This window comes from Lipotes vexillifer, unplaced genomic scaffold (assembly GCF_000442215.2).
Source record: "Lipotes vexillifer unplaced genomic scaffold, Lipotes_vexillifer_v1.1 scaffold533, whole genome shotgun sequence".
Classification (NCBI taxonomy): Eukaryota; Metazoa; Chordata; class Mammalia; order Artiodactyla; family Lipotidae; genus Lipotes; species Lipotes vexillifer.
The window spans coordinates 1,049,607-1,063,856 of NW_006773553.1; the positions used below are offsets into that span (position 1 = coordinate 1,049,607).

The 14,250-nt window shown below is 61.6% G+C and overlaps 1 protein-coding gene across 6 annotated transcripts in view; it reads right to left on the minus strand.

The window, feature by feature from the left end:
- Nucleotides 1-14,250, minus strand: part of TOM1L2 (target of myb1 like 2 membrane trafficking protein) — an 83,227-nt gene that overhangs the window by 462 nt on the left and 68,515 nt on the right. For 3 of the 6 annotated variants that reach the window (XM_007448379.1, XM_007448378.1, XM_007448376.1), the window contains 6 exons: nucleotides 12,402-12,450; nucleotides 11,978-12,101; nucleotides 10,509-10,626; nucleotides 9,085-9,160; nucleotides 2,140-2,199; nucleotides 499-535 (listed from right to left, as the gene is read on the minus strand). In XM_007448379.1, the coding sequence (XP_007448441.1) occupies nucleotides 499-535; nucleotides 2,140-2,199; nucleotides 9,085-9,160; nucleotides 10,509-10,626; nucleotides 11,978-12,101; nucleotides 12,402-12,450 (464 nt within the window). Of the gene's footprint in view, nucleotides 1-498; nucleotides 536-2,139; nucleotides 2,200-6,955; nucleotides 7,046-9,084; nucleotides 9,161-10,508; nucleotides 10,627-11,977; nucleotides 12,102-12,401; nucleotides 12,451-14,250 lie in introns of all 6 variants that reach the window. The other 3 variants (XM_007448381.1, XM_007448377.1, XM_007448380.1) reach the window with 2 other exon arrangements.

Genomic DNA, 14,250 nt, shown 5'->3' on the forward strand with positions numbered 1-14,250 from the left:
GGGCTGTCGGGCTGGGGGGGGGGGGTGTGCCAGTTAGGATTCCTGCCCCACCACTGACTTGGAGCTTTTCCATCATCCAGGTCAGCATAGAAGGCAGGGCAGGGGGAGCCGGAGGGGTGAGTTCCTCCTTGAACTTGGCAGGGAAACCCCCCCCCCACACCCACCAAGCAGGGCTCTGTGCCTGCAGAGGGGCCCAGCTGTGCGGCCACAGGGTGCCAGGCCCAGGGGTTCCCTGTGTGCCCTGCTGACTGCATGGCATGTGTCTTGCTTCTGCTGCACTGAGCACCTGGCGGGGGCAAACTGGTCAGCAGTGCAGGCAACTGTGCCTACTGTTCACCAGCTGTGGCACCTCCCTCATCAGCATAAGGCCTGGGTGGGACACAGCCCAGGAGCCCGCAGGGGAGGCCCGCCCAGGCGGCATGGCGGGGGCCGGGGGGGGGGGGGCTCCCAGAGCCTGGGGCGGGCACAGCAGCAGCGGGTTGTGGGGGGCAGGCCTACCTTCGCTCGTGACGCCCTCCTCCAGGTCGTCGCCCTTCTGTGGGAGAGCAGAGAGAGGGCATTAGGACCCGCCCGCCCTGCTGCCGCTCCCGCCCTCGGCCACCCCAGGGCGGCACCCGAGCAAAACTTCCTACTTCCCGTCCCCCCAAGTTCTGTAAGAGCAAAGCACTGCTCTCTTCTTATCAGAGACACAGAAACTTTGTTTTTAAAAAGTAAAAACAAAAATAGTAGGTTCTAGGTTTTGATCCCCCAGAAGGCTCAGAAAGCAAAAATTCTAAAAGGTGCAGGTTCGTTCTCCGGCTGAGCCGCGGGGCAGGCCTGCAGGGCGGCCAGGAGGAGGCTGCGCCTCAGGCAGCCAGGGCCCCGGGCGCTCCTCCACTGGGCGTCCCCTCGCGGGCAGCCACAGGGCGCTGGAAGGTCATGGCCACGCCAGCAGCTGGGAACCGCGTGAGGCCTGGAAGCACGGGGCCGGACCCTGCGGCGCTCTGGCAGCGTCCTCCTGCGCCCCGATGCTGTCACTGGGGAGGCTCTGGGGGGTCAATTCTGTGCGGAACGTGGGGGCCACTGGGAACTCTGCACAGACAGTGATAGGGAAGCAGACACGGCCCAGGCTTCCTTCCTGGCTCTGCCCCTGACCTGCTGCGCGGCTGGCTGGGAGGTCCCTGGCCCTCGAGCGCGGGTGCCCCCCCGTGAGGTGGGGGCCCCGGGCTGCCTGCTCTACGATGGGAGCTGTTTCTTTCCGGGCATTCCCTGGGAAGGGCGTAATGGGGGGCCCCTCCTCCCCTGGCATGGCACCCGAGTCTCCGGGAAGCCCGGCTTTGGTGGGGGGGTTGGGGGCTGGCCCGGAGCGGCAGGAGGCCCGTCCTGGGGGCTGAGGTCTGCCGTCCTAGCTGGGGGGGTGTCCTGAGGGGAGGCAGCGAGAAGCAAGAGACGAGTTGTCCTCAGGTCACAGGGAGAGTCCCACCAGCCGTGACCATGGACAAACACCTCCCCTCCCACATGGGCAAACACCTCCCCTCCCAGGGTGCATTTCTTCTCCAGCCCCGGGGGTGGGGGGCTGGGGGTGGTGGTGAGAGTGCTTGGCGGGGGGCAGCGGGGGACCGGCCAGCACAGCCCTCCCCTCTCAGACCGGCTGCCCTTGCCAGCTGCACGATGTCCTATCCTTCCTGCCCATCTCTGGGGATAAAGACAATGGTCCCTGGAACCATTAAATCCAAGATACCAGGAGATGCTGGGGAAGGGGGATGAGAGTGAATTAAAAAACAAACACCAACTCATGTCTGTGTAAATTTCACAATTAAAAGAAAACAATGTCTCTGGGTATATTTCACAATTAAAAGGAAAAAAATGAAAGCCAAAAAAATAAATAAATAAAAATATAAACTGAAAAGCGCACAAAAACCCAAAACCAAAAGAACCCAAGCACACACACACCTGAAACCGCAGTAACTGGGAAAAGTCAGTGTGCGTCTTGGGGGCGGTGTGGCCGGCCGAGCAGGTGCGGACCCCGGGGGCGCCTGCCCGGCCTCCCCTCCTCCACCTCCCCAGGGAGCGGCCCCGCGCCGGGCCCCCAGGCCTCCTGTCCTCAGAGGCTCCTGGGCCTCGCCACTCCCCACACGAGATAGAAAAGTCGAGTCTCACCAGGTCGGTCCTGAGCCACACCTCAATGTCGTCCATGACAGACGGCTGCACCACGGGGATCTATGGAAGCGGCAGGCAGCGGCCAGGCAGCCCGCGGCCAGGCAGGGGAGACAGAACAGCGGACACGTCAACCCAAGCAGCCCGACGGAGCCAGACGTACACAGAGCAGAACACGCTGGCACAGCAGGCGGGCACGCAGGCAGCCACGTGTGAAATGGCAGGTGAGGGAAGCAGCAGCTCTAGGAAGCGGGGCCAGCGATGGGACAGGACGGGACGCAGTGGGGAGGGAGGCGCGGTACGCGTTCTTCAGTGGATAACTTTTTGACTAGCGTGTCTGCCTCTCAGCCCTGGGGCGCCGGCCTGCAGGCCGGTGTGGAGCCCCTCCGTCTGCGACAGTCCCGTCCCCGACAGGACGGAGCGGCTGCGTGGCCATCCGCCCAGGGCAGGGCAGGGGGCGGGTGGTCCAGGCTCACTCACTGAAAGGATGGTGTCCTGGGGCATTTCTGAGTGGGAAGGGCACCCAGGCCTGGGTGTGGCCTGGCCCACAGCAGGCCGGCACATTCCTCCACCAGCAGACACAGGCCAAAGCAAGGGCTTTGATGACAAAAGGGACCGCAGGCTTTGGTTGTCTTTGTGTCTCTTTAGTGGAAAAATCAGGAAGCAGCCTGAATGCAGCAGCCTCCCCTCATCCCACCCTTTCCTCCCAGCTTTCAATGGCTGGCTGTGGCCCCAGCATCAAAGAAAAGAAGTGCAACTGAAAGCAGGGGAGTCGGGGGGGGTGGAGAAAAATAAAGCAAGGAGCGGGCATAGGGAATACGGGGCGGGGATTGTTGATTTCAGTCAGGTTGTCGGAAGACTTCCTAAGAAGGTGGCATCTGGGCAGAGACCTGAAGGAACTGGGCTGGGGAGGTGGGTAAGCCTTGGGAACGTCTGAGGAAAGAGCTGAAGGAAGAGCATTGCAAAAGCGGGAGGAGAGAGCAGGTTTGGCGCGAATGAGATGCAGCAAAAGAGCTGGTGTGGCTGGGAAAGGGGGGGGGGCGGGGGGGGGGGCGGGAGGAGCAGGGGAGCGGTTGGGAGGGGGGACCAGGGTCCTGAGCAAAGGAGGGCACCCCCCTGGTGCCTGGGCCCTGTCCACGCCTGGGCCACCCATGCCAAGGGCCTGAAAATCTATCTGGCTAGAAATCGTTAAGCTGCTGTCAGGCATAATAAAATGATCATATGATAAGTGAAAGGAACCTTTAACCCTTTCGAAGCCACGTTAATGAAATGTTGGCTCCCAGACTAGAGAAACGAGTGGATGGCCCTTGATTGAGGTGACCTGCATCCTCACCTTGGCTGGGTCTGGGAGGTACCTCCTGGGACTCACTCACAAGCTTGCTATTTCTAGAAAAACTGCCTGCACTGTGTCTGTAGCTGGGTTCACCCCAATGTCACATAGCCAGGCTGGCAGACCCTCCTCTGGCTTCCACACGTGTCTCAGAGAGGCTCAGGCCAACTTCGATCAGATGAGGGAGATTCTGCCTATGTTGCCATTTTATTTCTTTGACTTACTGGGGACTTAAGAATGTTGAAATGAAAAAATACCAAGGAGTTCAAACCATGCCGAAATGACTCACGGTCCTCCCTCCGGGCAGGACGCCAAGGGGCTGCTGGCAGCACCTGGAGCCGACTTCCCTCCCCATGGAGCAGGGACCAGCGGCATCCAGGGTGCGACCGGCCAGTCTTACGCCTGCTGACGGGGCTTCTGCCCGACACGTTCCCATGACAGGAGATGCCAATTTTCGTTATCATGATGCTTCTAAGCCAGAACACCCAGCCTCAGGGAGGTCTCGTGCCACACCGCCAAATCCCCAGGACCAAGCGTGGGAAGTCAGTGTGTCTCCAGGGAGAAACCCGCCAACCCCAGCTGCCGGAGCAGGGGTTGGGGGTGGGGGGCACCCCTGACACCCACCAGCCTCGGCCCGCCCAGGAGCAGTGGAGATTCCTCGGGTGGCAAAGTTTGAAAAAAGACACTAAGGTGTCATGCGCCTTAGGCCTTCAGGTTTTGCTGGTAACTTTTTTGTTACTGTTCAGAATTGGTCCCTTGGGGCCAGGGATCGCGCCTCAGTTTTCTCCTCTGGACCGATCTTGAGAGCCAGCACGCTCAGAAAATAAACACTGACACGTGAGAAGCTCCTCACCCCTCAAAACAAGCCCGCCCCCCACAAGTCAGGGGTGGACTTGCTCCGTCCCAGGAGCTCCCCACCTCCGGGGCCCCAAGAAGCCCCAGGTTTGGGGCCTCAGCCTCATCTGTGAAACGGGGCGATGGCTTCCGCCACTCACGACCCCAGAGCCCTTCAGATCCAGTCGGGTGCTTCCGTTTCTAACCCAGAAACCCAGGGATGCCGGAGCCGTGGGGCCTGAGCCCTGACTGAGAGGCGCTGGCCGAGGGCGTGCGTCACGTGGAGTCGGGTGTGGGTGACAGGAGAGCTCACGTGACGGGGGGATGGGCCGCCCTGCCAGGCTGGACGCAGCCTGGACTCACGAGCTGCCTGCCTGGGAATCGACGGGGGAGCACGGCGCCAGGAGCATGGCAAAGCTGCCCCAAAACCAGGCGCTTCAGACACAGTAGACACTCACGCTGCCCAGCAAACAGGAGCTGCTCTGTCACCGCTCCAGCTGCGGGCACATCCCCAGGCCAGAGAGGCCTCAGCGTTCTCACCCTGAGCAACCTGGGCTCTCACACGCCCTGGGGTGAGCACCTCCCGGGCAAGGGGGCTGCCAGAGTGTGAGCTGGAGGAAGGAGACGGAAAGGGAAACAGATGCAACGAGAAAAAAATAAAGGGAGCGCGTGTGGGTACACCCTTGGATACAGACCGGCCCCCCAAACTCCCTCGCTCCGAGGACGGCTGGACGGGGCTGGCTGGCTGAGGTGCTGCATGCGGAGGGCAGCCGCGGACGTGGCAGGGGTGGGCCAGCCTGGGCTCAGACAGGCAGCCCTGCGTGTGGGCGGGAGGGTCACCGGCTCAAAGGGGAAGGAAGGGCGCCGCCCGGTCTGCGTAGGTGGCCCCGCCCCAAGCCTGGGCTTGGGCAGCAGCAGACTTTTCACTAAGCTCCTTGGGTTCCTGCTGCGACTCATACTCTTTCACCTATCCTGGCTGCCCCCTGCGTGTGGGTGACAGGCCTCCGACCGCCGCCGGGAGAGGCGAGCACCGCCGTCCCCAGGCCGCTCGAGAAGGTCTCTCCTCCACGGTAACGGGCCTGGCGCTGGACCTGGATGCCCGACATGCCTCCCCGCAAGGAAACCTGCACCATGTCCAACGCGGCCGGACCAAGTGCTGCGCTCGGGTGCAATGCTTCCAGGGGCTGTTGCCCCCCGACAGTCCTCCTGCCACCTCCCCAACCTGAGGCTCAGTCTACAGGCCCTTTGGTCTCGCTTAATAGTACAAAAAGTTTCCAAGTAAAGAATTTGTACTTGGCAGGTTTGGAAAGACTCAGGGTTTCTATGCTATGGGAAATGAGGCAAAGCAATTAATATACGCTGTTTAAAAGAAAACAAAACAAAACACTGCAGTCGGGCAGGTGAGACACAGGGTTAGCTGTTAGTCGGGCTTGTTTCTGAAGTCGGAGACTGGAGCTCTAGGTGGGCCGGGCAGGGGTGGGTGCCACCACCGGCTACCAAGCCACACGCGGGGCGGCTGTGTGGGCAGTATCATTTTTTGCAGGACTAATAGGCACAAGGACACACGGCTGGATCCTCCCAATTTGGACAGTGGAGTGGACGTGGTCTCCAGGAGTGCTGCTCTAAGGCCACCCGCACGTGTGGGCCAGAGCCCCTGCTTGTCCCCATAGGAGCAAACAAGGGGCCGGGCTAGCCCATGTCCCTAAGAACGGCCTTGGGGTCCGGTGCAGCAAGCAGGACGGGCTGCCGGCAGGTGGAGGGAGACGGCCCCCCGAGTGCGGCTGTGCTGGGTCGCCAGCTCCCAGCTGGGCGGGCAGACACCCCGGCCCCCGGCTCTGACAGCCCTTTGGCCCGTGTCCTAGTCACACTTGCTTAGGCAGGTGACCCTGTGCTGCCCGCAGGCTCGGGCATCCTGGCCCAGCCTGAAGAGCCCTCCCCTGGCCCCAGGCTGGCCCGGCCCCAAGGGGTCAGTTCGGCTTCCTCCTGGTGTGTCTAGGTCTCCCGCTCAGGCTCCACCATGCACAGGCCCCGGTCTCAGAGGTGAAATCGTCCCTGCACCGCAGGCAGCCTGCAGCAAGTGACCTCTCTGTGCACAGACTCGGGGCCACCTGATCACGAGGCAGGAGGGATCCTCCCGGGTCTTGGAGCCATGGACGCCCTACTTCCTGAGGCTGACTGTGTGTATGATCCCCACATCTTATTCCGTTCCAGTAGCGTTTGTGTTTCTTTAGGAGGTCTCAGGTCCTTCCGGGGGACACAGTGGGCACAAACAATTACAGGACGAAACCCCATCGGCCTAGACTGCCACATTCACAGGCTGGCCGTTGTTCTCTGCCCAGTCAGATGCTTTGAGCCTGTCCTCTCAGAAACATCCCCTCCCAAGCAGAGGCCACAGTAACTTGTGCTTATCCTGGAAAAGTGAATACTGCCCAGAGCTCCAGAAACGGTAAAAGGAGGGAAAGGGCCCTCCCCTCACTCCTGCAAACGCCCGGACCCCCACAGAAAACCAGAGATGGAGTTTCTGGGGCTGGAAGTCTGCAGCTTAAGGAGACAGACAGGAGGGGAAGACTGGGCACCCGCGAGAAGACAGAGGGAAGCGCCGGGGGTGGTGGTGGTGGGGGGACAAGGGGCTCAGCGCGGCTGGTGACCTCTCACCATTCCTTGGGCTATGAGCCAGCTGTCTATAGGCTCCAGGTCAGAGTCCCCACCTTTACCTCTCTTCTGGGCCGAGGACAGAAAAGTCCCAGAAAGGAAAGTCACAGCAAGACCCGTGGTAAAGAAGCCAATAGCACATGTCATGGAAACAGAAAAGCCACTGTCAGAGCTGGTGCCCTGTCACCTGAGGAGCTGGGACCCAGCGGCCCACCCCCCAAACACGCCCTTACCTCCTGGATAAAAGAAGAGGCGTTTAGTAACAGGGACCCCAAGAGGGTAACACGCACTTGAACCCCTGTTCCCGCACCCCTGGGAAACCTCCTGGGGCCGCAGGAGGCCGGCCGGGGCTGCCCTCCGCCTGGGCTCTCAGGGTCACCGAGGGGCGGCTTCACAGAACCAGCTTTTGCACAATCATCTCTACTTTCTTCTCACTTATTATCTTTTTCCTCCTCAGTTACCTGTGTGTTCTTTTTCCAAACGCTTAATGTGAATGATGAATTTGGGGATATTGCCTTTTCTAAATGATGAAAAGCATTTAAAGTTAGAACTACTGATGTGGTTGTACCGTGAAGGTGTGGCTACACAGTTTTTTCTCCTTTACCGTGTTCTTAATTTCTCCCTTGGCCCAGGTTTCATTTCCAGGGCAGCACTGTTTAGGATATGGGACACCATAACCCGAAGTACAGGCCTGAAGATGCATATAAGTGTGTGTGCACACAGATACAAAGACACACCCACAGACAGGCGCGCGTGTGTGCGCGCGCGCGCACACACACACACACACACACACACACACACACACACACAGGGCCCACATGGACCCTGCTCCCTGCATCACCCCAGCGAGCAGGGCACATGAGGAGCAGCCTGCCTGCTGCAGGTGGAAATGTTGAAAACAGGAGGCAGGCCAGGCACCCCGGGTGAAAGGCAGGGAGCTGGCTGCATTCCTGTGCTTGGACCCTGGGCACTGGCAGAGGCAGTGGCAGAAGGGCACTCCTGGCCTCGGCGGGGCAGGCCCTGGAGGCAGAGTGGAGAGCTGACCGGGCCGGCCTGGCCAGCTGGGTCAGGAGGAGGGGCTGGCCTTACTGGCTCCCTGGTGCCCTGAGTTGGGGCGGGGGCCGTCCTCAGCAACACGGCCACTGGGCCACGGCAGTCCCGGCCTCAGGGGTTCTGCGGGGGGGGGGCAGGGCACCGAGCGCCGCCGCAGCCTGGGTGGCTCTTCTGCGCCCCCTGGTGGCTGGTGCAGAGGGACGCACGGCCCTCACCAAGCTGGCTGAGCCGGGAGGGACATGGGGACCAGGGGATGCGCTTTTTCGGGGACGCCAGGCCTCAGCACTGCTGCCTGCCTGGGGCCACTTGGACAGGGGCTGCGGGAGGCCAAGGGCTGGTGTTTGGGAAGCCAGGCTCCCCTCCAGTGGACAGATGAGCGCTGCCCCTTTGTAGCCCGGGATGGGGCGGGCCAGGGGGCGGCTGTTCTGGGGCCACTGTCCCCGCAACGTTCCCCCCCACACACACACACATTCATTCGCTCGTGGCCACACACATTTCTCAGGCGAAAAGGGAACCACCTCACGAGAAGCACATGGAGGCACAAACCTTTTCCTGCGGGGCCCTGTGATCTCCCAGAAATCACAGAAGCCCCTCCTTCATCTCCGAGCACCTCTGCCCTCAGCGCTGCTCCCCGCCTCCAGCCCCCTCCCCAAGCCAGCCCCACCAGCCACCTTCTGATGGCAGGCCTGCAGGGACCGGCCCAGGCCCCCCCCGTTTCCCTTCTGTCAGAGAGCCGCCCACCCCAGGGCACTGCAACCTTTGGGGAGAGACCCTCTCCGGCCACAGGAGCCCTGCGCCCTGAGAGCTCAGAGCCACCACAGGGGAAAGCAGGGGCTCCCCATCAGACCTCCCCGGGGTGCAGCCCCGCCCAAGGCCGCTCGCGGGGTGCCCTCCACACATCTCTGCCTCTCTGGGCCTGTCTCCTCCTGGGTGTCCTGATACGGGCGTCCCCACGGGTGGGGGGCACTCAGGAGCTGACATGGCTCACCCCAGTCTGCCCTCCGCGCCGCCAGCTCTGCCTAACTCTCCAGCTGGCTTTACCACACGGACCCGCTTTCCCCCCAGGCAGAAAGACCTACCACTTCGGGGCTCTGTTTCCGACCGTCTACCGCAGAAGCAAGTACTCCGACGACCTGGGGGTCCTCGTAGGTGGCCCTGGGGACGAAGGAGCACAAGCAGAGTGGTCACGGGGGATGGACAGGTGGTGACCTGCAGTCACCCTCCATCTTCGGCACCTTCCTCACGAGTACTCAGAGGCCTCCGGCATTTAGGTCGTGGTCTGGCCGCAGCTGAAGCCACGAGGCCTGGGTTCAAGCACAGCCCAGCCACTCGCTCCCTCTGGGGTCTGGGACTCTGTACCACCTCCATTTCCCTCTGTTAAGTAACACTAGAGGCATTTTTGTAAAGCTCAAGGACAGGGTGTCAGAGGGCCCGGAACTGCTTAGAGGGAGAGACTGGATAGAGGCAAAGGGGTCACAATTCTCATTTTAAAGGCAGCGGCCTTGGCTTCCCTGGTGGCGCAGTGGTTAAGAATCCTCCTGCCAATGCAGGGAACACGGGTTCGAGTCCTGGTCCGGGAAGATCCCACATGCCGTGAAGCAACTAAGCCCGTGAGCCACAACTACTGAGCCTGCGCTCTAGAGCCTGCGAGCCACAGCTACCGAGCCTGCGTGCCTAGAGCCCACGCTCCGCAACAGGAGAAGCCCGTGCACCGCAACGAAGAGTAGCCCCCGCTCGCTGCAACTAGAGAAAGCCCGCGCACATCAACGAAGACCCAACGCGGCCTAAATAAATAAATAAATAAAATAAAATAAATAATAAGAAAGCAGCAGCCTCAGTGGCAGCCGACGAGGCAGGTGGTCTCCTGGTCTAGGGTGAGGGTCTGTCACTCATTGCGGGGTTGTCCTCTTCTGCTCCCCGACTTCTTTTGCTGTATCCATTTTGAAAACAGCTAAAAGGTGCCTGGGGCCCTGGGCTTCTGGTCAACCTGCTGAGTCCTGAGTACGGGACTCAAAGAGCTGGATGCGTCAAGATGCTGGGTCCCGGGGGAGGTGGTCAAAGGCTGAACAGAAAGCTCAAAGCAGGTTCCAGGGAGATGCAGGGGGCTGTGTGTCTTGGAATCAACTCCCCTAATTCCACAGGGCTCATCTTGGCCAGAGCCACAGTCAGGAAAGACGCTGCTCGCACCCCAGGGGCGAGGAACCAACTCGGTGCCTGCCTGCCCCACCCCGTGCCCCCAGCTCCTCCTACAGACGAAGTTTCTGAGGCAGCAGCAGCGCAGGGGCAGGGAGAGCAGGGGAGCAGATGGGAGGAACCCGCACGGCCGCCTGGCTCGGGGTGCTGGCCTCCACTCAACAGCTGTGTCTACCGCCAGGTCCCAGCAACCGGAGTGGAAAGGCCTGGCCCCAGTGAATACAAGGCCCCTTTGTGTTGGCCGTGGGCCCAGGCTGGGGTCAGCCCCGCCCAGCGTCCTCTGAGAGCCACCGGGAGGGTCCCCACATACGTCTTGCGCTGCTCAGCCGAGGAGCTCCCTCTGGTCTGCGTGAACATGTCAAAGCCGTCCCGGGGATGACACTGCTGGAGCGAGCTCAGGGTGCCGCTGACGCTCTCCGCGCCCAGGTCTGTGCAACAGAACAGAGGAGGGGGGGGCGACAGCAGATGTGGGCCTGACCTTGGGAAGAAGTCACCTGGCGGGCTGAAGTCCTGGGGGGGCAGAAGGGAGCGAGGACAGCCCCCCACGTCGCTCCCGAATGAGGGCGAGCGGCGAGCAGGCGGGCCGTGCAGGCTCCTGCCCACACCAAGGCGCCCCTGGGAGCCGGTCACAGAGGCCATGGGCCAAGGTCACTTATGTGACAAGTATTTCGTAGGCGCGCGCACGGCCAGAGCTCGACCCTGACTGGACCACAGTGACTCTGGCGCAGTTCCTGGCCTCAAGCGGGTACACAGAGTAGGGGGACAGACAGCAGCACAGAATTAGGTGGAGATATGGGCGGGGGACCGGAAACTGCCACAGGAGCGGGGGTGGGGGGGGCTGGGCAGCGGGCAGAGGGGGTGACGCGGGAAGGGTGCCGGCGGAGAGACGAGGCTGCTGAAGAGGTCACACGCAGGCAAAGGAGTCGATGGGGAAACACTAGAGCTTTTTAAAGCGGGGGCAGCAGAATCCAATCTGAATTTTAGGTATTAAGCCTGGTGGCCACATGCTGGGTGGACTGAAGGCAGAGAAAGAGAAACAGTGGCTACGGATACATGAGATGTCGAGAGGCCAGAATTACAGCAACTGCCAGGGCACTAATTGAAAGCTTGATTCAACTGAAATGAGATGAAGCTACAAAGATAAACATTAAGGAAACAGAAGCGCAGGGTGGAAGACAGCATTTTGAGAGGGCCGTGCTGAGTGGTCATGTAACACTGTGACCTCCTCTGTCCCAGACTGGGCTCATCCAGCCCGAGTGGGACATCCAGAGTCACGGACACACATTAAACTGAACAAACTGGAAAAAATGGCATCTTTTGTTTTAGGTTTCGGAGGATGGCGCACTCTCACTGATGTTAGTTCAAGGAGAGCAAACCCCTTCCTGTTGACAAGCCCAGGGCAGACGTCACCGATCAGACTCGGACTCTTCCAAGCCCCGACATGGCCTCAGCATCCTTCCTGGGCCCACGTGCCAAGCACCCAAGGAGCTGATACCTATTTGCCACCCTTGGCCTGGTTGACGTTGAGAAGGAAATCACTCCAGCCATAGAGAATATGCCACATACAACACAGCAGCCACCTTTCTTCAAAAAGCCAACAGCTTCCAGTCCCTTGGACCACCCCGCACCCCTGCTTTCCAACACGGGTTCAAACTCTGAGTTTAGGGGACGAGCCTTGAGCTGAAGTGGCACAGCAGGACCCAAGCACACGCTGTCCCACGGGTCCCCCAGAAGGCCGGCGGGGGCGGAGGGGGCGGGAGGCAGGTCCGGGACACTCACCCAAGCCCGCAAGCTGGGAGGAGAGGGAAGACGGGGGCACCGTGCCCCCCACGGTCGGGCTCACCACGGCTGGAGACCCCGGGCCCAGGTCGATGAGGTTGTCCTCTGTCACTTCGCTCAGCACCTGCCGGGCAGGAGGTGGGCTGAGCCCCGGCCCCCGTGCTGGGCCCCGAGGGGAAAGCTGGCAGGCACCACCCAGGGTCCCGGGTGGGCTGTTGTGAGTTACCCCCCCGGCCCTCCCCCATCTAAGGGACAGCGAGGTCCCGGGGGCTTCTTTGCCCCCTCCCACCAGGGATGTGCCTGCCAGCACCTCCTCAGAGCCCACCCACCAGAGCTTGCTCTCCCCTCGCCCGGATATTTTAACCCCAGGAGACCCCAGGTTTCCCGGCCTCCAGAAAGGCGAGAATTCTGAAGGAATACTCACTCCATTACTGGCATTTTGAACGGATCGGCCTGACCTGTATCGTTCGAACCTAATGGGGAAAGGAAAGCGGAGTAGGGAGAGGGAGTGCCCGGGACACGGCATCGCGAAGCCCACTGGCCTGGGAAGCTCCCGGGGTCCGTGGGCCGGGAGGGCAGCAGAGACCCAGGCTCTGGGGAAGGAGAACCACCAGGCCCATTTGAGGGCCGGGGAACGGACAACGCCCAACACACAACTTTGCCCTTCCTGCTGCTGCATAGGGCTCCCCCGAGTGGGGATCAGCCTCCCAGCCTCCCCAAGGGCACTGCAAGTGCGGGCTGGCACACGCAGGAGGCCATCATAAGCGCCTCCAGGGCTAGCCACCTTCCCTGGGGGCGCCCCAGATCCAGAGGAGAACAGCAGCCCCTCCCCGTTGGACAGCTCTGTGGCGGAGTGACAAGCCGGAGGGCTAACTTGCCAGGGGAAGGGGTGGGGCCCAAGGCCGGGCGCGTGGAGCAGGAGGGCAGGCACAGGCCCCAGCAGCTGCAGGAGGGTCGGTGAGCCAGGGCCCCCGCCCGCTGGCTGCAGCCTGGCGGAGGGCAGACTCTCCCCTCCAGCACCCAGGCCGTTCTCTATCAGGTGGGGACCAGCATGGCAGCCCCAGACGCCACAGGCTAAGAGGCCGCCAAGAGACCTCTCCAGCTGGGGACCTGCTGAGATTCCCTGCTCCACGTCGGTCTCCCCATGTGCTGGGGTCAGCACCTAGGTGAGCAGGGATCCCTGGGGGGACAACCTGGTCAGGCCACCCGTGGGACGCGGTTTATCCTCAGTGGTCGACAAGGACAGAAATATGACCGCCCCCTGAGGTTCTCATGCGGGAGCACCTTCCCACGCCCTTGCTGACCATCAGTCTTAGCAAAGGCTCTCTGGCCGGAAGGGCACCTCAGGACTGCCGGCCCAGGGCTTTGCCTCTGAATTGCTGTCACCCTGTGCCAGAAAGGGCTGAGACGGGTTTAACAGGTGAAAAGCTCAGCCTGTTTACAGCGGAGACCCTGGCACCGCAGGGCAGGAACCCGGGGCTCTGCGGCTGGGAGTTGAGGCCCCCGGCTCTGTTCCTGCGCTCCCATGGCACAGGGGGCCCCAGACGGGCCCCCATTCCTCCTGTGGAGGGCTCGTCATCTGTCGGGTGGACACAGGGCCACCCACCGCTGCCACCATGGTCGAGGCTGAGACACAGCCCAGAGCTGTGGCAACCACAGCAAAATCACCCTCTAAGGCCCAGATGCGAGCATCCGTCACCCGGACCCTACGTGATGCCAGGTCATCAGACCACGAGTCAGCGGCCCGGGACCCAGTGCTCATCCTTAGGAGCAGAAGGCTGGCCAGGCCAAGGTGCTTTCTGGGGCAGCCCCATCAGTGCCACGGATGGGAGCCCGCTCGCCACTTCCCTGCCTGCTGAGCACTGCCTGGATCACTCACCTTTCTCCCTGAGGGACGGCTCTGGGAAGGCAAAAGAATATGCACGTTTGTTACCTCAAACCCGAACATGATTTGGAAAAACGGAAATGCGTGTCTCTCCCAGCACTCACACCTGCCTGCTTCCGCACTCCACACATGCTGGCGGTGGCGGCAAAGGAAGGGATATCTCTTTCTCTTTTTTTAAAAAATGGGAAAGAGAGGCTTCCCTGGTGGCACAGTAGTTGAGAGTCCGCCCGCCGATGCAGGGGACACGGGTTCGTGCCCCGGTCCGGGAAGATCCCACATGCCGCGGAGCGGCTGGGCCCGTGAGCCATGGCCGCTGAGCCTGTGCATCCGGAGCCTGTGCTCCGCAACGGGAGAGGCCACAACAGTGAGAGGCCCGCGTACCGCAAAA